The sequence below is a fragment of the Stegostoma tigrinum genome, chromosome 7 (assembly GCF_030684315.1).
Source record: "Stegostoma tigrinum isolate sSteTig4 chromosome 7, sSteTig4.hap1, whole genome shotgun sequence".
Classification (NCBI taxonomy): Eukaryota; Metazoa; Chordata; class Chondrichthyes; order Orectolobiformes; family Stegostomatidae; genus Stegostoma; species Stegostoma tigrinum.
Genome location: NC_081360.1, coordinates 47,345,081 through 47,369,714, shown reverse-complemented (window position 1 = coordinate 47,369,714; position 24,634 = coordinate 47,345,081). Strand labels below are relative to the sequence as shown.

Below are 24,634 nucleotides of genomic sequence, written 5' to 3'. Positions count from 1 at the left end.
GGGTGCAAAGGAGGTTTACCAGAATGCTGCCTGGACTGGAGGGCTTGTCTTACGAGGAGAGGTTGACTGAGCTCGGACTTTTCTCTCTGGAGAGAAGGAGGAAGAGAGGTGACCTGATTGAGGTGTACAAGGTAATGAGAAGCATGGATAGAGTCGTTAGCCAGAGACTTTTTCCCAGGGCAGGATTGGCTGCCATGAGGGGTCATAGTTTTAAGGTGTTAGGAGGAAGGTATACAGGAGACGTCAGAGGGAGGTTCTTCACCCAGAGAGTTGTGAGTGTATGGAATAGTTTACCAGTGGTAGTGGTGGAAGCGGAGTCATTAGTGACATTTAAGCGACTGCTGGGCATGCACATGGACAGCAGCGAATTGAGGGGAATGTAGGTTAGGTTATTTTATTTTTGGATTAGGAATATTCCACGGCACAACATCGGGGCCAAAGGGCCTGTACTGTGCTGTACATTTCTATGTTCTTTGTTCTATGTTTCTGTCTCTGTTGACACGATCAGAAGGATTGGTAAGGACGACAAAGGCTATGCACTGTGCAGTTTATGGTATAATTCCTGTAACTGCCAAGTGAGAAGATCATATTAACTGTTGATTGAAGCCACAGTGAGACTTAGGATAAATGCTTGCTGCTAGGATCTGTAATCCAACCAGGGCATTATGAGCAACGATGCTCACTATTTAACCAGGAGATGGCTTAATAATTGTTGCGGTTGGTATGAGCTTGTTTGTCTTGAAGCTCAAATCTTTCCTTACAGCAGGGTCACAAACGTTCACGTAAATGCTTTAGCAGTGCCAATATTCCAGTTTTGATTATTTCAGGTGGAATGCCACAGTTTTTTGGAGCTTTACTGTTGGAAAGATGGTTAATGGCTTTGCTCAGCTCCAAAGTACTGGGATCATTGTTCAACTCCTTCGTAACAGACAAATCTGGAACGGGGCTGAAAGCTTCTTTAGTGACAACATTCTCCATTAGGCAGAATTCAACGGAATGCACCACTCACCTTTCCATCTGCTTGCTAGGTTCTGTGCTGATCATTTTTGCCAATTTTCAAGGCGGCTGATTTGCTTGCTGCTGGGCTTGCTATTTTCTTGATTGCTTTACACATCCCTCTAGAATACCCTGATTCAGCATTTGGTTGTATACTGTTGCTGTTTCAACCAGTGCCACACAGTCTGCTGAGATATGACTCCGGCAACTCTGAGATCATCGAGATTTTATTTGCTGAAAACTTGCTTGCTCTCCTCTCGACTGCAGTAACTGGCTTCATTTCAGTCCAACAAGCTTCAAACAAAACAACATTCTTCAGATCTCCATTCCCTTATACAGTCAGTGCAATTTATAGCTGGTACTATGCAGATGATCCCATCTTGAAATTGCACTCTGACTTAGGATGTTGTCCAAAAGAGTCAAATCAAAGAGTTTTTCTGGGAAGCAGGTATAGCAAATCTGAAGAGAACCCTTCTTCGTAGAGTGGTACAGTTTCTTTGGTTGAAGCCTGACATTGCTACACAACAGGGAGTGGTCAATTACCCCATCAACACTAAATGATTATGACTGATGATGACACTGTTGAAGCTGATACATGTGGCATTCTAACTGATGCCAGTGGTATGATCTTGGATGTCTCCAGGACACCTTGAGGTATGGCTCAATGTAGAAGTAGCTGTTTATCACATAGTCTATTGGTATTAGTATAACTCCAACAATCATCATTCATTTTTGTCATTCTGTCAATCCCCTGTAACCCAGTGCAGTTTGCCAAGCTGTATAATCTGTAAATACTCTTGCATTGACGTCCTCTAGAAGGTACAGTTTCTCTGTGCTAGGAGTTCTGCTAATAGCTATGTCAGATGCCCTGCATAATTGATCCTTGACATTAAGGGTAGAGGTGAGCTTTGTATGTAGTTTATGAATCACGGCTGTCTCATGTACATTTTGAAATGGTAGAACATAATTGGTACAGACACAATGCATTTCAGTTTGCAATGTGAAAGGCTACTGTCTTCTTTGCTGAGTTTATCTGGCATAGATCAGCATCCTCCTGTTGACAGATGACCCTCTAAGGTCCAAGTACCCAATTAAAACAACAAGGCATCTGACTGAAGACTACTTAGCTAGAGGCAGGCAGTAGCTAACCACAATATGTGAGGATCTCACCCAGTGTCAGAAATAACCTCTAGTTGCACCTACATGGTCTGCTTTGTTCAGATTTAATACCATAGCTTTGATTTAACTGTATCACTTTCAAGCTCAATACAGAAATCAAACATAGTATCACTGTTCCATACAGATCCCCTTAACACAAGGTCATTAATGAACCTCTTTTCAAGACACAATGCTGGATCCAGAACAAGCTTTTGCCTAATTCATTCTTCAAAATATTGACTGACAAAATTGATTGGATGTTTGGAGCCCTGCTGCCTCACATCACCAAGGACCCAGATTCGATTCCAGCCTTAAGTGGCTGTATGGAACTTGCACGTTCTTCCCATGTCTGCATGGGTTTCTGTTGGGTGCTCTGGTCTCCTCCCACAGTGTAGGTTAGGTAAATTAGCTGCGCTACATTGTCTGCAGTGTGCAGGGATGTGCTAGCTAGGTGGAACAGCCATGGTAGAAGTGGGGTTATGGGGATAGGGCAGAGGGCCGGGTATTGATGGGATACTCTTCAAAGGATTGGGACAGACTTGATGTGCTGAAGAGTCCCATTCCGCACTGTAGGGATTCCATGACTCAATGAAAATGATCTTCTATACATTCATGTACAAGCTAAAGTGCATTTTGGGAAGGAAAATCTTTTAAGACTATTTTCTTACAAACATTAGATCACATGATATGAAGTTATATAACAAAAGAAGGCAACAGAACCGTTATGTTCCTTTTGCACTCTCCCAAAGATGATGAACTTACGACACTACAGATTTTCATTTCTTTCTATAATGCAGAACCAACTATTTCACTCAAATAGAAAATTTTGTTTGGGAACAAAATATTAAAACAGGTTTTCTAAATATGATTTTGCAGCTTTAAATCGGGCTTTTTGTTCTTGATTAGAAGTATTAGTATCTGATATCCTTAAATGAAGTAAAAAGATCTGAATTTTCAGTTTCCGTTAAAAGTATACCTTCTTCTTCAGCCACCATTTCCTCCAATTAGATTCTGTCACATCTAATTTATGTGATTACAAAGTAAAAAGTTGGAAATTTGGCAACTGATTTTTTAGTTTCATAAAAATGCCATAAATGAAACCAGACATACCTCTGTCAAATGCCAGTTTGACATCTTCAATTAGATCGCTAAACCCTGATACTCTGTACAAACCTTCAGACATTAGACCTACAAAACATAAAATTTGAATAAAAATTATTCTTCAGGGACAACAATTTACATTTACATAGTGCTTTCAATTGATGTTGTAGTTTTTCACAACAGTATTATGAAACAAACTATGAAACTGAGCCATGTATGGAGATATTAGATTGCCAAAGGTTTGGTCAAAGAGGCACGTTTCAAAAGACGAAAGTGAAATAGAGTGGCAGAGACGTGAGGGCGGAATACCAGATCTTGGTGACTAGGACACTAAGTGGAGCAATTATAATTAGAAATTCTCAAGAGGCCACAATTAGAAGAGTGCAGGCATTTCAGACTTGCTTGACTGGGAGCCAATGAAAATAGAGAACACTGGGTGGTAAAGAATGGGACTTGGTGTGAGCTCAGAAATGGACAGCTGAGTTTACATTAGGTAGAATGTGGGAGTCCAGCCGGCGGTGCACTGATAGTCAAGTCTAGAGATAAAGAAGACATGAACGACAATTTTGTAAGCAGATGAGGAGAGATGGGGCTGTAGTTGAGTGATGTTACACAGATGGAAATTTGACTTTGACACAAATAAAAAAGCACTCCAAAGGAATTACATCTTAGATATCAAAAATGGTACTTTGATCAATATCTTCTATATGAAATGCATTCAAAACCTGATGGCAATTGTCTTAGTTACACTTTTATTTCTAATACTTGTAGAGGGACAATGAAAGGAACCTAATTTTTAAACTTTAACTAATGTTATAGCACTTACTTCCACTTGCTTAGTTCCAGTTCTCGATGATTGCATAAAGCTACTATTTTATGCTGAATTTAAACTTTATCACTTGAAGGATTGAACAAGATATTAAAAGGTGGAAATAAAAACCAAAAGAACTGCAGATGTTGTAAATCAGGAACAAAAACAAAGATGCTGGAATAGCTCAGCAGGTCTGGCAGCATCTGTAAAGGAGAAAACAGAGTTAAAGTTTCAAATCCGGTTCTGAGGGTCACCAGACCTGAAATGTTAACTTTGCTTTCTCCTTCACAAATGTTGCCAGATCTGCTGGGCTTTTCTAGCAACTTTGTTTTTGTTAAAAAGTGGAAATCCAGTTGAGTTAGTCACTCTAATAAACAAGATGAAAGGAATGTCAAATATACAAGAATAATTTGAAAATACTTTTTCAAAAGCCTGCCCAGTTTCTGAAGTCTCTCTTTAAAGTATTCACCACCACCCCACACCAAGTTCTCTGTCACTCCTCAGGCTGAATTTCAGACTTAATGCCTTTGATCTTGTTCTGAACCACCTGCCTCCAAATATGTGGATGCAATTTACTTGTCCTCCTTCACGTGCTGTGGGATCCATACAACTCCTTGTCTATCATTCTTCCAATGAGTTGGTTGTTTTTGTCTGGCTTGGCAACCTGTTGGAGCAAAAGCCCTACCGAGGACAAAGATTCAGGAAACAGGCGAAATTCAGACATGTGGCAGTCTACTGTTATTCAAGCAATCACTGGGTCACGCAGGGAGACGGCCAAGGATTCCCCCTGAATCTGGCCTCAACGTGAGAATGCAGTTAGTCCTTAGTCTTTACCTCAGATTGGAAGAGAGGTCAATGATGCTCTGTTGCTTACAGTATAATACAGCACATTTTATGTTACAATAGTCATATACAATGTAGTTACTGTGCCCTTCCCCTTATTCTATATATCCAATCCTGTGAAACACTAATCAATGCTGGGCACTCCTGTGGACAGGCCTAGGTTGCTTTGATCTCATGGTGTTTAACAGACGCTGTAATTTCAAGCCTTGGGATCTTTCTAAGTATCCTATTAATTCACATTCCAAAGCTACTGGCTGTACTCTTTCAGGCATGTTCCAGTCTTGATTTTCTCCAAGGACTGTCTGAATTCTGTTGTTTATGTAGGGCTCCCTTTTACCTCAGATTAACTACGTCTCAAAGGTATTACTGTGTCTCATTTAAATGCTGAAGCAGGCTTTTAATTCTGTTTACCACTTATCTAAAATTTTGTGTCTTTCAAATATTGGCATCCCTTACATTTGTCTCTGCATTCCTTCCACACTTCTGTCTCTTCGGGTGCTAACCATGCCATACTAAGCTCATGGATGATCATATCACGAACCCAACCCTACATCTTGTTACATCTTCACCAATGGCTGCTACACCACTATAAATGCCATCACTTTTGCAATGAGCCTATCTGCCTGGTCAAAGAATAATGTACTCCAAATTATCCCCTTTACCCTACTTTGAATGCATTTTGAAATGATGAATGATTGCCAGTGGTCATTGTTCTGACACCACCAAGCTGTCTACATTTGCATTATGATATTTGCACATATTGATAAAAATTCCACTTCTGATCGAGTATAATTTGGATCCTGCAGCTTGATCCTCTCCTCGAGATACAACAGTCATTCTATCACAGAATCTAAGCCACTTGTAGGACAGTCTTGTAAAAATTAGTTGCTTCTTTTCCTACATTACAATGTTAACTGTATTTCAAAACATTTCACTGGGCAGCACAGTGGCTTAGTGGTTAGCATTGCTGCCAGGGACCCGGGTTCGATTCCACCCTCGGGCGAATGTCTGTACGGAGTATGCACATTCTCCGCGTGTCTGCGTAGGTTTCCTCTGGGTGCTCCAGTTTCGTCCCACAGTCCAAAGGTAGGCAGGCTAGGTGGATTGGCCGTGCTAAATTCCCCACAGTGTTCAGGGATGTGTAGATCAGGTGGCTTATGGGGGGGCATAGGTCTGGGTGGGAAGCTCCAAGGGTCGGTGTGGACTTGTTGGGCCGAAGGGCCTGTTTCCACACTGGGATTCCATGATGATTCTATATTTGCTTTGGGGCATCCTGAAATGGTGAAAGGTAACATGTAACTTATAAATGCAAGTTCTTTCTTCCCATCACAGCAAACCAATGCCTTTGATAAAATTGTTTGTCATGTAGATTATAACAAGACATTGTCTGATATTATTTGAATTTGTAATGCATGGGTTTCCTGTGTGCCTCAAGTTAGTAATTAACTTGTAAGTACTTTTGCAACCATCGTGATTTTTTTTTAAACTGTTTGTGAGGGCTGGTTTGTACTTTATATTTCATGACTTAGTAGGGTGAACTGTTTTAAAGTCTGTTAGAAATTTTTGAACTTTTGGGAAATATCTATAGCTTGGCAAGGGAGATTTTTAGTTTTTGTTTTAAATAATCTTGGGCACTTCTATGAAGTACTTGCAGGGAAATGCATGGAGAGATGGAGTGTTTGAGAAAAGGAGAATGTAATAAACTAGATTACTTCAGAGTAAGGAATTAATGATAGTCATCTGTAGTTTTGGGATACAATTCTGAAGTGGACTTAAAGCTGAATTTGTTTCAGATTTGTTATAGCTCCTGGAATAAACTGTCAGAGGATATAGTCTAGAAACTAAAGTCACTGCAAACTCAAAGCTATCTAAATGTTAGAAAATGACATCCTAATGTGAACACTGTAATAAGGGCTGCCCTGTCGTTGGGTACCAGACAAGGGCTCTTTCAGTTTTGCTTAAACTTGCAAAAAGAGTATTTTTGGATTATACCTTTACTGTATGTTTAGAACTCTCTGAATTGGTGTAAGAGCAAATAGATTAGTTTATTATATTTTGTTTTCATTTCTTTTGCTCAATGAACTTCTGTGTTATTGTTAAAACATTGCATTGCTCTATGTCAGTGAGACGCCAACACATTAAAACCAAGACAAACTAAGATCTATCAAGCCAGATTTCGATCTGGAATTTGGCTTGATGGATAAATAAAAAACCAATTCAATTTGTTTCAAAAATAGCTTGATTGTAAAAATCAGTGAAAAAGCAGAACCAATCAAACTTTCATTATGGAGAGAGCAAAACGTGCAGATGCTGGAGTCAGAGACAACACAGTGTGTTCAAGAAATGAAGAAGAGTCCTAATCTGAAATGTCAGCTTTCCTGCTCCCGTGATACTGCCTGGCCTGCTGTATTGCTCCAGCTCCACACTGTTACTTTATCTCTGATTCCAGCATCAGCAGTTCTTACAATGTTTGATTAATTCGAAGTCTTTGGCAAGCTGGGGTTTTACTGTTAAAGACTTGCAATTGGCAGGTAAGCTTACCAGTTAGCTCTTAACCATAATCCAGTGAGCTTTCTTGATGGGCAATGAGTCAGTTGCAGGCAAGTTGACGTTTTGGGTTGGGGCCCTTCTTCAGAAATGGGGAGGGGAAAGGGAGCTGGGAAATAAACAGAGAGGAGATGTGGGGCTGTGAGAAGATAGGTGGGATGGTGATAAGTGAATGCAGATTGGAAGTGGTCAGTGGGATGGGTGGGAGAGAAGATGCACAGGTTATGTCGGATCAAGGAGGTAGGGATGAGAGGGAGGGTTGTACATGGGATGAAGTCAGGGTTGGAGAGATTTTAAAATGGCTGAATTTTATGTTTAGGCCATTGGGCTGTCAGCTCCCAAGGCCGAATATGAGGTGTTGCTCCTCCAGTTTGGCACTGGAGGCAGCCCAGGGTGAATGCATCACACAGGGAGTGGGAGGGGGAATTAAAATGGTTTGTGACCAGAATGTGTTGTCATTTGTTGTGTACAGAATGCAGATGTTCTACAAAATGGTCCCCAAGTCTTTGCTTGGTCTTACCCATGTAGAAGAGGCCACATTGGCAGCAACGGATACAGCAGACCAAGTTGGAGGATGTACAGGTGAACCCCTATCAGGAATGAAACGTTTGCTTTAGGCCTTGAATACAGGTGAGGGGGGAGGTGTTGGGGCAGGTGTAGCATTCCTACAGTTGCAGGGAAAGGTGCCGGGTATGGTGGGGTTAATGGGGAGAGTGTAGTGGAGAGGGAGTTGCGAAGTGAGTGGTGCCTACAAATGGCAGATAGGGGTGGCGAGGGAAATATCCCTTTGGTCATGGGGTCAGACTGTAAGTGGCAGAAATTGAGGAGAATGATACGATGGATGCAGAAGTTGGTGGAGTGATATGTGAAGACCAGGGGGATTGTCTTTATTTTTGTCGGGGAGGGGGGGGGGGTTTGGGGTCAAAAGTGCAGAAAATGCAAGGGATGCAGTTGAGGCATTTTTGATCACTGGGATGGGAGTGGGGGCGCGATATTACAGTCCTTGAAATAGCAGCACATCTGAGAAATCAGGGAGTGGAATGCTCCATCTTGGGAACAGATGCAGTGGAGGGAGCGGACTTGAGAGTAAGGGATCACATTCTTGCAGGAGGGTGGGTGACAGGAGGTGTAGTCCAGGTAGCTGTGGGAGTCGGTGGGCTTGAAACAGATGTCGGTGTTGAAACAGTTACCTGAGATGGAGACAGACGGGTCCAGGAAGGGGAGGGAGGTATCGGAGATGGTCCGGGGGAATTTGAGGTTGATGAACTGTTTAAGTTCCTCGTGGGAGCATCCAACCTATCACCATCCCACCTACTTTTCCCCAACACCACCCAACCTCCCTCCTCGACCTGACACAACCTGTTCAGCTTCTCTCCCAACTATCCACCCCACCAATCCCATTGACCGATACCCACCACTCCCTACCTGCATTCACCTATCACCATCCCAGCTACCTGCCCCAGCCCCAGCCCCAGCCCCAGCCCCAGTCCCAGCACCCCCCCCTCTCTATGTCCCAGCTCCCTTCCCTCTCCCCATGTCTGAAGAAGGGTCCCGATCGGAAATGTAAACTTTCAATATGATTTTTCATTGTTAGTTCAATATTTTTCTCGCAGAAGCTTAGTAATAAAGAATCCAACAAAAATATTAAATTTTTCACAACAACATAATTAAATTAATTTATTCAATTGTGTTTCACTGTATGTCATAAACACTGGATGTCTTTTCACAGGTTGGGCTGACTCTGCAGACCTATAAAAACTGTGGGCAAATGGGAAGGTCCATCTGTTTATGAAAACTGATCTTTTCCCCAGCAGAGATAAGGAGTCAGGGTGTAAATTCTGCAATTGGGAAACTTAAAACTCAAAGAATGAAAATCGCCAAAATTCTAGAGGCTGCTCCCATATTAAAGAGAGATGACTGGTGGTGAGTTTATTGCAAGGGTCACCATGCCTTAACTGAGGGTGAGGTTGAACAGGCAGGGCCTTCATTGTGATTTCAGCTGTTCGAGGAATTCAACCCACATTGTCAGTGTCATTCTGCATCACAAACTATTTGTCCTCTAAGAGGGTACAGGTTGTGGATGTAGGTTGGGGGGGGCAAGGGTTATAGCACCTAAGAACTCTTTATAAAAAGTGGGTGAAACCTCACATAATACAGGTGGTCCTTCTAACCAGCCCACCTCAGCACTTGCACGTCACTGTGGTTGTCACTGAAATGCATCTGTAAACAATAGCAATAACTGTACAGGCAGAAGTAATTTTCATGGAAACACGTCTGCCCTGTCAGGGGGTTCCCCAACCCGAGCTTCACACCTGTAGGGACAGAATCTCAGGTTATTATTTGGAAAATGTGTCAGAACATCTTATGGTTTGAAAGACTTGACATAAATGCAAAGAATTTTTCTTTTTTTTGTAGTTTACTCTCAATGTCAATTTTGGTACCCTTAAAACCATTTTTTCTTAGATGTACAATTTCTCTTGAAAGCCCTCTTTTGGAAGTGATATCATGTGCTAACTGATGACTGTCAGCTGAAGCAAGTTATCAATCACATCTACATCTGCACTTCACAGGATATGAGAATGTAGCATGTGTATTTTGGCAAATTTCCTTACATGCAAGAATATAATCATTACTGCAACAATAGGCATGGCTGTGACAGAGTTATTATCACTGCACTTGAACAAGCTATGCACTCACAGTTGAGCTTATCTGCAGCAAAGCAACAGAAACATAGAGAATAGGAGAATTGTATCATTTGGTCCTTTGAGTTAGTTCAGCCATTCAACGTGATCATGACTGATCATGCAACTTAGTACCTTGTTTTCAGATTCTCCCATATCCTTCGATCTCTTTACCCCAATGAATTATATCAAGATCCTTCTTGAAAACATTCAGTGTTTTGCTCTTAGCCCCTTTCTGTGGCAGAGAATTCCACAGGCTCACCACTTTCTGGGTGAAGAAGTTTCTACTCATCTCAGTCCTAAATGGCCAACACCATCTCCTTAGACTGTGATGCTGCTTCTCAAACTCCCTGTCATCAGGAACATTTTTCTGAGTTTTCTCTGTCTAGTCCTGTTTGAATTTTTAAGTTTCTATGAGATTCCCCTTCACTGTCCAGAGCTCCAGTGAACATTGCTTTAACCAAATCTGTCTCCCTTCATATGCCAGTCCTGCTGTCCAAGAATCTGTTCGGTAACGTGCATACAGATTGTTAAAACAATTATTCATATCCCGTCACATAATTATTCTTAGAACTGCAACTCCACAAAATGATTTGAGATTAAATCACATCTGCAAACCTTATTTTCCAATTAAAAATAATGTAAACCCTTATTAGAATGCTCAATTTACCAAATGCACAACTCATAAGTATTTATATTTAAAATTAATCAAGTTTGGTAATTCTACAGCTGTATCTTTTCAAGCATGGCGTGCTTAGGTTTTAATAAAACAATTAAAGAATATTCACCCCTTCATTAATGTATATGCAGCTTTAGGTTCTGGTCAGACCGCATATTGTGAGCAGTCTTGGGCCCGATATCTAAGGAAGCATGTGCTAGCATTGGAGGGAGTACATGGGAGGTTTACAAGAATGATTCAGGGGATGAAGGGCTTGTCTATGGGCCTGTACTCGATGGAGTTTGGAAGGATAAGGGAGGATCTGATTGAAACTTACAGAATACTGATAGGCCTGGATACAATGGATGTGGAGATGTTTACATGAATTGGACAGACTAGGACCCAAGGGCACAGCCTTAGGGTGAAGGGGCACCCCCTTAGAACTGAGATGAGGTGCGATTTCTCAGCCAGAGCACGATGACTCTTTGGAACTCATTGCCTCAGAGGCTGTGGGGACTAATGCATTGAGTGTATTCAGGACAGAGATAGATAGGTTCTTGACTATTAAAGGGAACCAGGGTTACCGGGAGAAGACAGGAGAATGAGGTTGAGAAACATTAGCCAAGATCAACTGCTGGAACAGACTTGTTGGCCTCTCTTTTGGTCTTATTGAGCAAATCTTAGCACAAAGTGAATGCACAGAATGTATCAGTAGTAAACTGCTTGAAAGTTCAAATGTCTTTAATTAGAACAGTTTTTTTTAAAGTTAAAAACTTATCCAATTGTTTACCATGGAAATTATCAGTGACTGCTCATAATCCAAGGATGGCTATAGGTTCCTACCTCTGTTTTCAATTTCTCTTATGCACATATCCACCACCATTGGTCGTTTTGTGTTATGTGCTTTAACTAATGTTGTTAGATCACAGCTGTAGACCTTTTTCACATGCTTCAAGTCTGGTTTGCAATCATTTGGAACCATCTTGGAACATTGCTTATGTACATTCAAACCACAATCTAGGAATACAGAATAAGAGAAACATTTTAAAATCGTATCAGAAAATTACAATCTCTCCCATACATTAAAAAAACTCAGAGAAGGTTTATCTATAACTACAGTCATGAAATAAAATAAATAATTAATGGATATTATAACTGCCTGTAATTTGTGTCAACATCAGAAGCAAAATTCTTTAAGTTTCTGGTTATAGTCCACTGGGGAAAGTTATGCCTATTTCCACTTGTTTTGTCTAGGACTCCAAGGTAATAAATCAGTGCACATGGTTATGCTTCGCTTACTTCCCTGATCTACTACATATTGTCTCCACTGCTAGATGGACATGAATAGTCTGGGTATCCGCCCACAGTAAGTGGACCTAATAATGTCAATAAGGTCCTATTGTCTATTTTCACTGGCTAATCAGTATAACTGCTCAGTGAAGGACCTGGTAAAGGACATAAATTATGGACAATTGGAGGGAAATTGACATGTGTAAATAAGTGCTGGTTGGTGAAGAGCTGTATATTTTGCAGAGAGGACTTTTTCAACCACTTTTTTGAAAAAAATTCAACAAATGAGTCCTCTTCAACATGGGAGTTACATTGGCATCTACATGGTGCAAGAGGAAAAGAACAGCAGCAGCAGAAACAATAGGAGAAGAGTACAAAGGTACTGAAAAGTAATGCGTCTAATGGATTACAAGGGTTTAAATCAGTTGTGAGTTTATCTCAGCCCAATGCCGCTGCAACCAATCCTGCACAGTAACTACGAAAGAGACAAAATTGGGTATTTTCTATTAAGTAAACAAGACTATGCTGTGTGTCTGAGGAGCAGGAAAGTTAACGTTTTGGGTCAGGACCCTTCTTCAGAAATTTGACCCAAAACATTAACTGCCCTGCTCCTCTAATGCTGCCTGGCCTGCCGTGTTCCTCCAGCTCCTCACTCTGTCGTTTCAGACTCCAGCATCTGCAGTTCTTGCTATCTATGCTGTGTGTGTGTCCGTACGTTTGAGGGGTGGTGGTGGTGGAAGAGAGAATGGAAGAAAAAATGGAGAACAGCCATGATAGTTTCAAAAGTTAAGTAATTCAAAGTTGAAACCTCAAGGCTGTAAAGCGCCTAAGCAGAACATTCAGCCAAAGTATAAGGTTGCGGTAATTTCTACTGAGATAGCAAACTGTCACCAACGTAAAGGAGATTCATTGTGAGCAGTGACAACAGTAGACTAGGTTGAAAGAGGTACAAGTAAAACATTGCTTCACCTGCAAGATGTCTTTGAGGTCTTGGATGGTGATAGCATGAGAAGGGCCAAGGGGGAGCATGGAAACATTAGCAATGATGGAAGAATGGACCAGGGTGTCACGGAGGGGCCAGTCCCCGCGGAATGCTGACAGGATAGGGATGGGGAACTATGTTTGTTCATGGTATCCTCTGGACGATGGCGGACAGGGAAGAAGATGATTCTTTAAATATGGAGGCTGGTGGGGGTCAAAGTTAGGAGAAGGGGAACGCTTCATTGTCCTGGGAGGACTCTGGTTGGCAAGAATAGAGGACATGTCAGTGGCACCTCAGTGGAAGGTGTCCTCATGACAGTAGATGGGATGGAGATGAAGAAACTGGGAAAATGGAATGGAGTCCTTGCAAGAAGCAGTGTAACTGAGGCAACTGAGGGAGTTGGTGGGTTTGTGATGGATATTGGTGGACAACTTTTGCACATAAACAGGGGAGGATGAACAGCCAGTGGTCGTGGTACACATCGGTACAAATGGCATAAGTAAGAATAAGGATGAGGTCCTAAAGGCAGAATACAAGGAGCTAAGGAGAAAGTTAAGAAATTGGACCTCAAAAAGGTAGTGATCTCAGGATTACTACTGGTGCCAAATGCTAGTCAGAGCAGAAATGACAGAAATTACTGGATGAATAAGTGGTTGCAAAGATGGTGTCGGGGGTGGGTTTCAGATTCCTGGGCATTGGTACTAGTTCTGGAGGAGGTGGGACCTGTACAAATTGGATGGGTTTCACCTGGACAGGACCGGGACTGAAGTCCTGGGTGTATGTTTGCTAGCGCGACTGGGGAGAGTTTAAACCCATACGCCAGGAGGATGGGAACCTGTGCAAGGAGTCAGAGAAGGAGGGAGCAAGAACAAAAGCAAAAGGTAGAAAAGGGAATAAGCAAACAGTGGTAGGCCGAGAAACCAAAGACAAGATTCAACAAGGCTGTTGAGAAAAATAAGGAGACAAACACTGTTAAAAGGACAAGCTTAAAGGCTTTGTGCCTGAATGCATGGAGCATCTGCAGTAAAGTGGCTGAACTAATCGTGCAGATAGATGTAAACAGGTTTGATATAATTGGGATTATGCAGACATGGTTGCAGGGTGACCAGGGATGGGAACTGAACATCCTAGGGTATTCAGTATTAAGGAAGGACAGGCAAGGAGGAAAAGGTGACAGAGTGGGATTGCTGGTTAGAGAGGAAATTAACTCAATGGTGAGAATGGATATTAGTTCTGACAATGTGGAGCCTGTATAGGAAGAGTGAGAAATACCAAGGGGCAAAAATATTAGTAAGTATCATATACAGACCCCCCCAAACTAGTGATGTCGAGAATGACATTAAACGGGAAATGAAATATGCATATGATCAGGGAATATTGGTGATTATGGGTGATCATGGGTGATTTTAATCTGTACATATATTGGGCAAATCAAATTACCCACAATGCCATACAGAAGGGATTCCAGACGGTTTTCTTGTCCAACATGTGGAAGAACCAACTAGAGAACAGGCCATCTTAGACTGGGTGCTGTGTAATGAGAAGGGAATCATTGCAAATCTAGCTATGTGAGGCCCCTACAGGAAGAGTTACCACAACAGGATAGAATTTTTTTGAAATCAAGATGGAGAGTGAGATTGTTGATTCTGAGACTAGTGTGCTGAACCTTAGTAAAGGAAACTAGAAGGATATGAAGCTTGAGTTGGCCTTGATAGAGTGGGGAGAATTATTGAAAGGGATGACAGCGGATAGGCAATGACAAATATTCATGGAATGTATGGCGGAACTGCAACAATTGTTTATTCCTATCTGTTGCAAAAGCAAAATAGGTAGGAGGGTCAATCCATGGCTTACAAAGGAAACAAGAAATAGTATCTAACCCAAGGAAGAAGCATATAGATTGGCCAAGAAAAATAGTAAATCTGAGGATTGGGAGCAGTTTAGAATTTAGCAAAGGAGGACGAAGGGATTGATAAAGAAGAGGAAAACAGAGAATGAAAGTAAGCTTGCAGGGAAGATAAAGACTGCCATCTAAGAGTTTCTATAGGTACATGAACACTCCTGTACATCTCAGATGTCCTTGTTTTTCAAGGACCGTAACTTTCCCCCCACAGTGGTCGAGAACGCCCTTGAATGCGTCTCCTGCATCTCCCGCAACACATCCCTCACACGTTGCCCCGCCACAACTGCCCAAAGAGGATCCCCCACATCCTCACGTACCACCCCACCAACCTCCGGATACAACGCATCATCCTCCGACACTTCCGCCATCTACAATCCGACCCCACCACCCAAGACATTTTTCCATCCCCACCCTTGTCTGCTTTCCGGAGAGACCACTCTCTCCGTGACTCCCTTGTTCACTCCACACTGCCCTCCAACCCCACCACACCCGGCACCTTCCCCTGCAACCACAGGAAATGCTACAATTGCCCCCACACCTCCTCCCTCACCCCTATCCCAGGCCCCAAGATGACTTTCCATATTAAGCAGAGGTTCACCTGCACATCTGCCAATGTGGTATACTGTATCCATTGTACCTGGTGTGGCTTCCTCTACATTGGGGAAAGCAAGCGGAGGCTTGGGGACCGCTTTGCAGAATACCTCCGCTCGGTTCGCAATAAACAACCGCACCTCCCAGTCGCAAACCATTTCCACTCCCCCTCCCATTCTTTAGATGACATGTCCATCATGGGCCTCCTGCAGTGCCACAATGATGCCACCCGAAGGTTGCAGGAACAGCAACTCATATTCCGTTTGGGAACCCTGCAGCCCAATGGTATCAATGTGATTTCACCAGCTTCAAAATCTCCCCTTCCCCCATCGCATCCCAAAACCAGCCCGGTTCGTCCCCTCCCCCCACTGCACCACACAACCAGCTTAGCTCTTCCCCTCTACCCACTGCATCTCAAAACCAGTCCAGCCTGTCTCTGCCTCCATAACCTGGTCTTCCTCTCACCCATCCCTTCCTCCCACCCCAAGCCGCACCTCCATCTCCTACCTACTAACCTCATCCACCTCCTTGACCTGTCCGTCTTCCCTGGACTGACCTATCCCCTCCCTACCTCCCCACCTATCTTCTTTTCTCTCCATCTTCGGTCCGCCTCCCCCTCTCTCCCTATTTATTCCAGAACCCTCACCCCATCCCCCCTCTGATGAAGGGTCTAGGCCTGAAACGTCAGCTTTTGTACTCCTGAGATGCTGCTGGGCCTGCTGTGTTCATCCAGCCTCACATTTTATTATATAGGAATTCATGGGTCCTTTTCAAATTGGCAGGCAGTAACTAGGAGAGTGCCACAGGGATCGATGCTAGGATCCTAGCTTTACACAATATATATTAATGATTTGGATGAGGGAACAAAATGTAAGATCTCCAAGATTGCAGATAATACAAAGTTGGGTGGGAGGATAAACTGTGATAAGGATGCAGAGATCTTTTAGCATAATCTTGACAGGTTGGGTGAGTGGGAATATCAATGGTAGATGCAGTATAATTTGGATAAATGTGAGGTTATTCATTTCAGAGGCAAACGTCTACCTGAATGGCTATAAATTGGGATAGGGTTCAGTGCAGTGGGACTTGTATGTCCTTGTGTACAAGTCACTGAAGGCAAGGATGCAGGTGCAGCAGGCGGTAAAGACGACTAATGGAATGTTGGCCTTCATTGCGAGATGTTTCAAGTACAGGAGTAAGGATGTGTTGTTGCAATTATACAGGACCTTGATGATGCCATGCCTGGAATATTGGGTGCAATTTTGGTACCTTTTTCTGAGGAAGGGTTCTCTTGCTCTCAATGGAGTGCAGCGAAGCTTTACCAGGCTGATTCCAGGGATGCCAGGTCTCACGTTTAAGGAGAGATTGAATAGGTTGGGATTATTCACTAAAGTTCAGACAAATGAGGGAGCATCTCATAGACACTTTTAAAATTCAGCAGGACTGAACAGGGTAGATGCAGGGTGAATGTTCCCAATTTTTTTTGGGGGGGGGGGGCTGTATGTGTGTGTGTGTCAATAACCAGGGGTCATAGTCTGAGGATTCAGGGTAGACAATTTAGGACAGAGATGAGGAGACATTTCTTTACCCAGAGTGGTGAGCCTGTGGAATTCATTACTATGGGAACTGGTTGATGTCAAAACATTGAATCTATTTGAGAGGTGACAAGATATAGCACTTGAGGCAAATGGGATCAAACGTTATGGGGAGAAAGCAGGAATAGGCTATTGAGTTGGGCGATCAGCCATGAGTATGAAGAATGGCACAGCAGGCTTGAAGAGCCAAATGGCCTCCTCCTGCTCCTATTTTCTTTGTTGCTATGCATCAACCAGGGTGGATAGAGGGGAACCAGTAAATAGGCTGTATTCGGACTTCCAGAAGTTTGACAGGGCACCTCACCAGAACTTAAGTCATAACATAAGAGTCCATTGTATTGGAGGTAGTATTTTGGCATGGATAGAGAACTGGCTAATGGGCAGGAAACAGCATGTAGGGATAAAGTGTTCTCTTTGGTTGGTGACATGTAGCAACTTTTGGGGGGGGGGGGGCGAGGGCGTTCCTCAGAGATCAGCACAACTGTTTACAGTGTGTATATTAATGACTTGGAGGAAGGAAGTGAATGTACTGAAGCCAAATTGTAGACAACACAAAAAATAAGTGGAAAGGTAAGTTGTAAGAGAGATACAGTTTGCAGAGAGATAGTGATAGGTTAATTAGGTAGGAAAGTATGTTGGCAAATGGAGTATAATGTGGAAAATTGTGATGATATTCATTTCGGAAGGAAAACAAAAGAACAGTATATTATTTAAATGGAGGAAAACTGCAGAAAGCTGCATCACTAAGGCACTTGAAGGGACTTGTACATGAAACACAGAAAGCTAACAAACAGGTACAGCAGGTAATCAGGAAGGCGAATAGAATATTGGCCCTTATATCAAGGGGTTAGAGTTTAAGAACAAGCAAGTCTTACTGCAATTGTACAAATTGCTGATTAGACTACATCTGGAGTACATGAACAGTTTTGGTCCGCTTATTTAAGGTAAGATAATATTTCACTGGAGGGAGTTCAAAGAAGGGCCACTCAGATGATCCCCTGTAAGAAGGGATCATCCTTTGAGTACAGGCTAAACAGGTTGGGACACTACATATTCTTATAAATTTCAATGAGTAATGATCTCATTGAAACATACAGGATCCCTGATGGGCTTGACAAGATAAACGATGAAAGCATATTTCCCCTCATGGAAGAGTCTAGGAAGAGAGGGCATAGCCTCAGAATTAAGAGGTGCCAATTTTAGACTGAGATAAGGAATAATTTCTTCTCTGAGGGTTGTGTCCCTTTGGAACTCCTTGCTAAAGAGAGTTGGCGGGGGGGGGGGGCGCAGAGTCCTTGTGTATATTTAAGGCTGAGATAGATAGATAGATTCTTGATCAATAGGGGAATCAAGAATTATGGGGGAAAGGCAGGAAAGTGGATGTGAGGAGTATTGGGTCAGCCACGATCCTGCTGAATGGAGTAGGAGGTTTGAGGCGGCAAACAGCCTTTTCGTGTTCCATTTCTTATAGTCTTTGGCATGGAGAGGGTGAGATGAATTTAAGGAATAATTTTTCAAAGTGCAAACGAGACTTGGCTAGGCGAAGAAGAATGGTGGTAGGGGCTGTTGCTTCTTCCTTGAAGAAAAGGCAGAGTACTTTCAGACCATCCCGATAGGGGACGAACATGAAGTGAGATTATACATCCATGGTTAAGAGGAGGCAGAAAAACAGAAACTGTGGGCCCGATAGAATGTGTTAGAATAATTACAAATGGAAGAGACTGACTAATATGGACAAAAAAATAGAATCAAACTAGGAAAGATATATTCAGCAGGAAGGAACAAGCTGAAACGATGGGCCATCCAGGCCAGTCGTGTTCCATTATTTGTTGAAGCAGATATTTTTAAAAAGCAGAGAAGGCTGAATAGACAAAATGACCCACTGGTACTAAGTCATAGATTCACGTACATAAAATTATGATAAAGGTGGTGAAAAACAGAGATACTCATGGAAAAGCAGTGAGTGAAAAGTTTTTCCATATGGAGAAATGCGAAGTACTAAATTTTAAAAGACGAATATACTAAAGAGGTATACGTTAAACGGTAAGATTTGAAATAGAACAACAGAAACACCATAGCATGAAGACACAACAATGCAAGTCAGGTCATAAAAAGGCAAACATAATTTTGTTTTTAAATGTGTACAGAATATAAAAACAAGAGGCAATCTTGAACTTTAATGTTAAAGGTGGTGGTGAGTTATTTTCTTGATACACATCACTTGATGCAGTTCATGATGGGTAGGGACACCCACAATTCTGTTAGGATCAGAGTTCCAGGATATTGACCTAACAACAGTGAAGGAATGTCACTATAGTTCCAAGTCTGGATAGTGTGTGGCTTGGTACCTCTAACTCTTGGTGCTATCATGTATCCTCAGCTCTTGTCCTAAAGCTGATAAAGGTCGCAGCTCTAGAAGTTGGTGTTGAAGTTATCATGGATAGCTGCTGCAATTCAACTGGCACATGCTGCTGCCACTGAGAGACACTGATGGAAGACATGAATGATTGTAGTGATGGATACTTTGTCTTGCATTGGAGCTGCACTCAGCCAGACAAATGGAAATTATTCCATCATACACATGACTTGTAGACTAGATAACGGGCAGGCTTTAGGGAATTAGGAGTTGAGTTACTTGGCATAGAATTCCTAATCTCTAACTTGCAATTTTAGCCACAGTATTTATATGGCTAATCCAGTTCAGTTTCTGGTTAATGGTAACCTCCAGGATGTTCATAGTGGGGGATTCAGTGATGATAATGCCATTAAATCTCAATGAATTATTTCAATTTATACCAATAAGTTACCAATTGACTGTTCTGCAGGAAATACTTTTCCTTGTATACTTCAGTAAAATCTTTCCCAATTTTTAACATATCCATCAATCCTTCCCTTAGCTTACAATATTCTAATGAAACGAGTAGTTCCCAGTTGAATATCTGTGTTTAATGAGATTGTACGTTTGTACCTTGGAATCTTCTAAACAGATACACTTAAATAAATAATGCAAGAATACAGATAGCTACGTATATGAAAAGGGCCAAAAGGCATAATGGGAACCACAAATACTCAAGGAGCAAAATTAAATCACAATCCATAGTTCCTGCATAAAGACCTACCAAATACATTTCAGCACATTTGATGCTCCTGATATTTTAAGTAAAGAACAATTATTTCAAATATGGGTGTTTGCTTTTGCAGAGGTAATGGCTTCAAATGAGAGGTGCTGTGGTATGTTGCTGATATTGCTCTATTCTTGCAATAAATACTATTTCATGTTGTGCAGTGGCTTGAACTTTGTAAAATGTCATACAAGATAAATGGCTCACTTCATGTCACATTTTAGATTATATTATTAAATTGGAGTCACCTACCAGATTATTGTATCTAGACTGGTGATCGTCAATGGGAGCATTATAAATGTAATATTTGAATACTTTGTTTCTTTCAAATAAAACAATTCTGTCTAGTTTGAAATGTAATAACTATGACTAAGAAATTACTACGTGCACATCATATTCCATATTAGTGTTCATACTTTAAAATAAAAAAACAGTTATGTTACGTCAAGAAATTGGATAGAGTTTTGATTACTAACTTTACTGTAATACCTTCAGTTATTAAAATATATCTAGAGTAAAAAAAAATGAAGATATTTAATTCAAAAACAAATTAATAAATAAAGATCTGATATAATTATCCTAAGGTTAGAAGAGCCAAAAAATGTGGAGATATATTTTAAACAGCAAAGTACCTGCACATTTCACGCCTTGAGCAATCAGACCCCACATAAAATTGGCACAGTACTCACACCAATGAGGCCCTCGGAATGTGTGAACCTGCAGTGTATCAGCCACATTACAGAAATAAGATCATGCAACAAAATTAAGCATTTTGATGAATAGTTTAACACCACAAATTATTCCAGAAAATAGTTTGATTAAAATATGCAATTTTAACGGAACTGAAGAGCAGAAAAAAAATCTTGAAGTAATGATAGTTGCATAAGGTTGTAAGTGGTTATATATAATCCAGTTGATCTTAACTTCTCTTTTAATTGCTTTTGTTACCAATTTTAAAACATTGAAAGACAAATGCTAATGATATGGTCATTGAGTGTATTTTTGTATTTTTAAAAATTTCTTTTGTAGGGCGTGGGTGTTGCTAGATAGCCTGCGATTTATTGCTACTTCCCTAAATGCCCTTTAGAAGGTGGTGTCTTCTTAAATCACTTCAGTCAATGGGGTGAAGGTACCTTCATAGTGCTTTTAGGGAGGGAATGGCAAATTTTGACTCAGAGACAGAGAAGGAATTGTGATACCATTCCGTGTTAATGTAGTCTTGTCTTGGAAGCAAACTTGCTTTTGCTGCCCTTGTCCTTCCAGCTGCCAGGTATCTTGTGTTTGCAATGTATTGGCAAGTGAGCCTGTAGCTGCAGTGCATTTTGTTGATGGTGCTCTCTACATCCATTGTGCGTCAGTGGCAGAGTTTCAATATGTTGAAGGTGGTGGACGGCATACCAGTTGAATGGGCTGCTTTGTCTTGGATAGTACTGAACTTCTCAAATGTTCTTGGAGCTGAATTCATCCAGGCAATTGGAGAGTATTCCATCACACTTCTGAATTTTGCCTTGTAGATGGTGGACAGACTTTGGGAGTCAGGTTTTGACTCACCATGGAATTCACAGCCCTTGGCTACTCTTGTAAGGACAGTATTTATATCGCTGGTCCAGTTCATTTTCTGGTCAATGGAAACTCTTCAGATGTTGAGAATTGAGGATTTAACTATGGTAATGCCATTGAATGTGAGGGGAGATGGTTCATAATATCACTTATTACGTAATATACTAAATGGAGAGCAATGTCTGTAGGTGGCGACATGAGTGGAGATGCATTACCATGGCAACCATCAGTGATGTTACTGCAGTGGTATTAACATTTTTAAATATTCAGGAACCTAATGAGGTATTTAAACAGTTTTCAATATAAAAAAAATTTAAAAATCATAAATCTAACAATTATTTTAAAATCAAACATGCAGTTAGTAAAGTGCCCAGAATAAACAAACACAAATTAATATTCATGACTTAAGTTTTTTTATTCCTAAATTGTTATAAACTGCAGTGCTTAAGTGGAAGAGAGAAATGACACAAATTTTATCAGCATAGGAATTTGCCACACATTTTTGCAGAAAAATAGACTAATATTTAATATAGTATGAAAAAGCACAGACATAAGTAATATTAAATTTCTAGATATCAACAACCATTAAGTGTTTTATTCCAACCAAATAAAGCAGTATTTACTCTCTGAAAATATGCTACGTCAACCAAACTGTACTCAGATAACATTAACACTTGCAAATATAAGCGAAGTCAAGCAGGTTACTGAATGAGCTGATGAAATTTAAGGCAACTATAAAATCAAATTATGTGGAGATTCTCAAGTGGAAACAAACTGATGTTATATTTTTATTCATTAAATCAAAAAAACTAAGTATACAATATATGATTATTGAATTTTGGAAACCAAAGTAGTTTCTTCCTCCAACAAAATCAGAGGACCTGCAAAGCAGTTTTTAGGAAAGTGTAACGAGCAATTAGTGACTCCTGCAAATAATTTCGAATGGAATGTATGGCCATAAATATTTAGCAAATCTTAAAGAAGCGATGATTAGGCACAAGATGCTACACTACTCCTTTACTACGAGTGCAGGTTAGAAATATAAGCCACTATAAGAGTAAAAATTTAAAAAATGGAATTATACTAGTTATCTCACAAATCTATTCACATCTGTTTCATTGGCAAAGGAACAAAATGCTATGAAAACACATATTCTTCAGGGACATCTCTATTTATAAACTGGTAGGAAGGTTTCAAAACAGAAAATATTAGAAATAGGATATTTTACTCATGAGAATAATTTCAGCTAGCTCTACACTTTTCAACGCAATTAATTGATTAGCCAACGAAGGTTTCATGAGAAAAAGACTGATGTAAGCCAGATGCTAGTACCAGTCGAGACAACCCCAACTTTGGGATTCAAGACAGGTCATCTGCATTGATAATTAAAAAGATTCATATTCATCTGGTTGAGAAAAGTATAGTTGTGATTTTAAGTGAGGATCAAATACTACATAAAGTTAATTTAATACAGCTAATGCATCCTTTCAAAGAATTGACAAAATGCAGGCTTTACTATTACCAAAATTATGTTATTCTTTATATCTTAAAGGGAAACAGCTCTTTATGTTTTAATTGTTAATTTCATGAATAATTTAGCCTTTGAAGGAAATCTATGTTTGAAGTTTAAATAAATTTTCATCAGGAAACATATATGGACTAATCTTCTTTTGAATAAAAATGTAAGTTTAACTGCTATATGATAATATAAGCAAAGTTTGCGTGATATAGTTTGTTATTCCTTATTTGGTTGCACACTAGGGGAAAATCCAACTCAAATTCCCAACGATAATTAGAATTTAGCTTCGTAATAACTCTGGTATACAATGGACTAATTTATAAAATAGATAAGTGAACTGATAGCTAAGATATATGTTTGAAAATCTATACATCTATTCATGGTTGAGTATATCAAATTCAATTCCTTACCTTAAAATTATGTACTTTTTCATATTTTGGAATCCGTTCATTTTCCTTCAGAGTGGCTCTTCGAACAAGTGAAGTCAACTGTGAATAAGCAAACAATTTTAGTGGTTGCCACAGGGATGTAGATGCTTTCTGGGGTGCCATTCTCATTCCTACCAAAACATCTTGCTGATGGTTCTCTTCCTGAGACTCACGAATTAGGAATTTGTAAGGTTTTCGACCTGACCAATACTCCTTAGAAGGCATTTGCTTGTACTTTGCAATTTTTATGACCAATCTGAAATAATAACTAATTAAAATAACAAATTAATTACAACAGATCAATGAAGAGACCTAGATTGTGTTCTGTTTAAATGGAAAACTACGTCATGTAATTTTCTAAAGGCAACTTGAAGTAGTCAAACTTTCATTATCTACGTTCATAACAGATCTCCACATACATTTTCTTTTAAAATACACGACAAATTGAAAAATAAGCTAGCATGTGATTTGAAGTATTATCCTTTGAAGAGATAAAATATCCAAGTCAGTCCATCCACTTAGCAACTCATTTCAAGACAAGACTTAAAAGCAGAGTGGGGCAAGCTTCAGCACCCATTTTCTCTGCATTTTTCAGATGGTCTCCTGAATTAGAGATGCTCCAAGTCGTGTCTTCAACCAGTTTGCGGATACTAAGCTCCTGACAACGTTATTCTCGAGGGATGGGGGAGGGGGTGGGGGCTGGGTTTTGGCAGGCACAATGGATTAGTCAGGTCACATTAAGAAATCAGCCAGCCAATAGCAAATCCCTGGCACTGATCCATTGTTCCCGAGGACTGTGAGCTTTCATCATGTTAGATTAAAATAACAACCATCAGTAGGAATAATGAG

At 40.7% G+C, this 24,634-nt stretch overlaps 1 protein-coding gene across 11 annotated transcripts in view; it reads right to left on the bottom strand.

Annotated features, from left to right (window-relative positions):
• Window positions 1-24,634, bottom strand: part of chn1 (chimerin 1) — a 171,758-nt gene that overhangs the window by 26,727 nt on the left and 120,397 nt on the right. For 10 of the 11 annotated variants that reach the window (XM_059647206.1, XM_048535082.2, XM_059647204.1 and 7 more), the window contains 4 exons: window positions 23,768-23,845; window positions 20,911-20,995; window positions 11,639-11,812; window positions 3,265-3,342 (listed from right to left, as the gene is read on the bottom strand). In XM_059647206.1, coding sequence (XP_059503189.1) covers window positions 3,265-3,342; window positions 11,639-11,812; window positions 20,911-20,995; window positions 23,768-23,845 — 415 coding nt within the window. Of the gene's footprint in view, window positions 1-3,264; window positions 3,343-11,638; window positions 11,813-20,910; window positions 20,996-23,767; window positions 24,054-24,634 lie in introns of all 11 variants that reach the window. The other variant, XM_048535088.2, reaches the window with a different exon arrangement.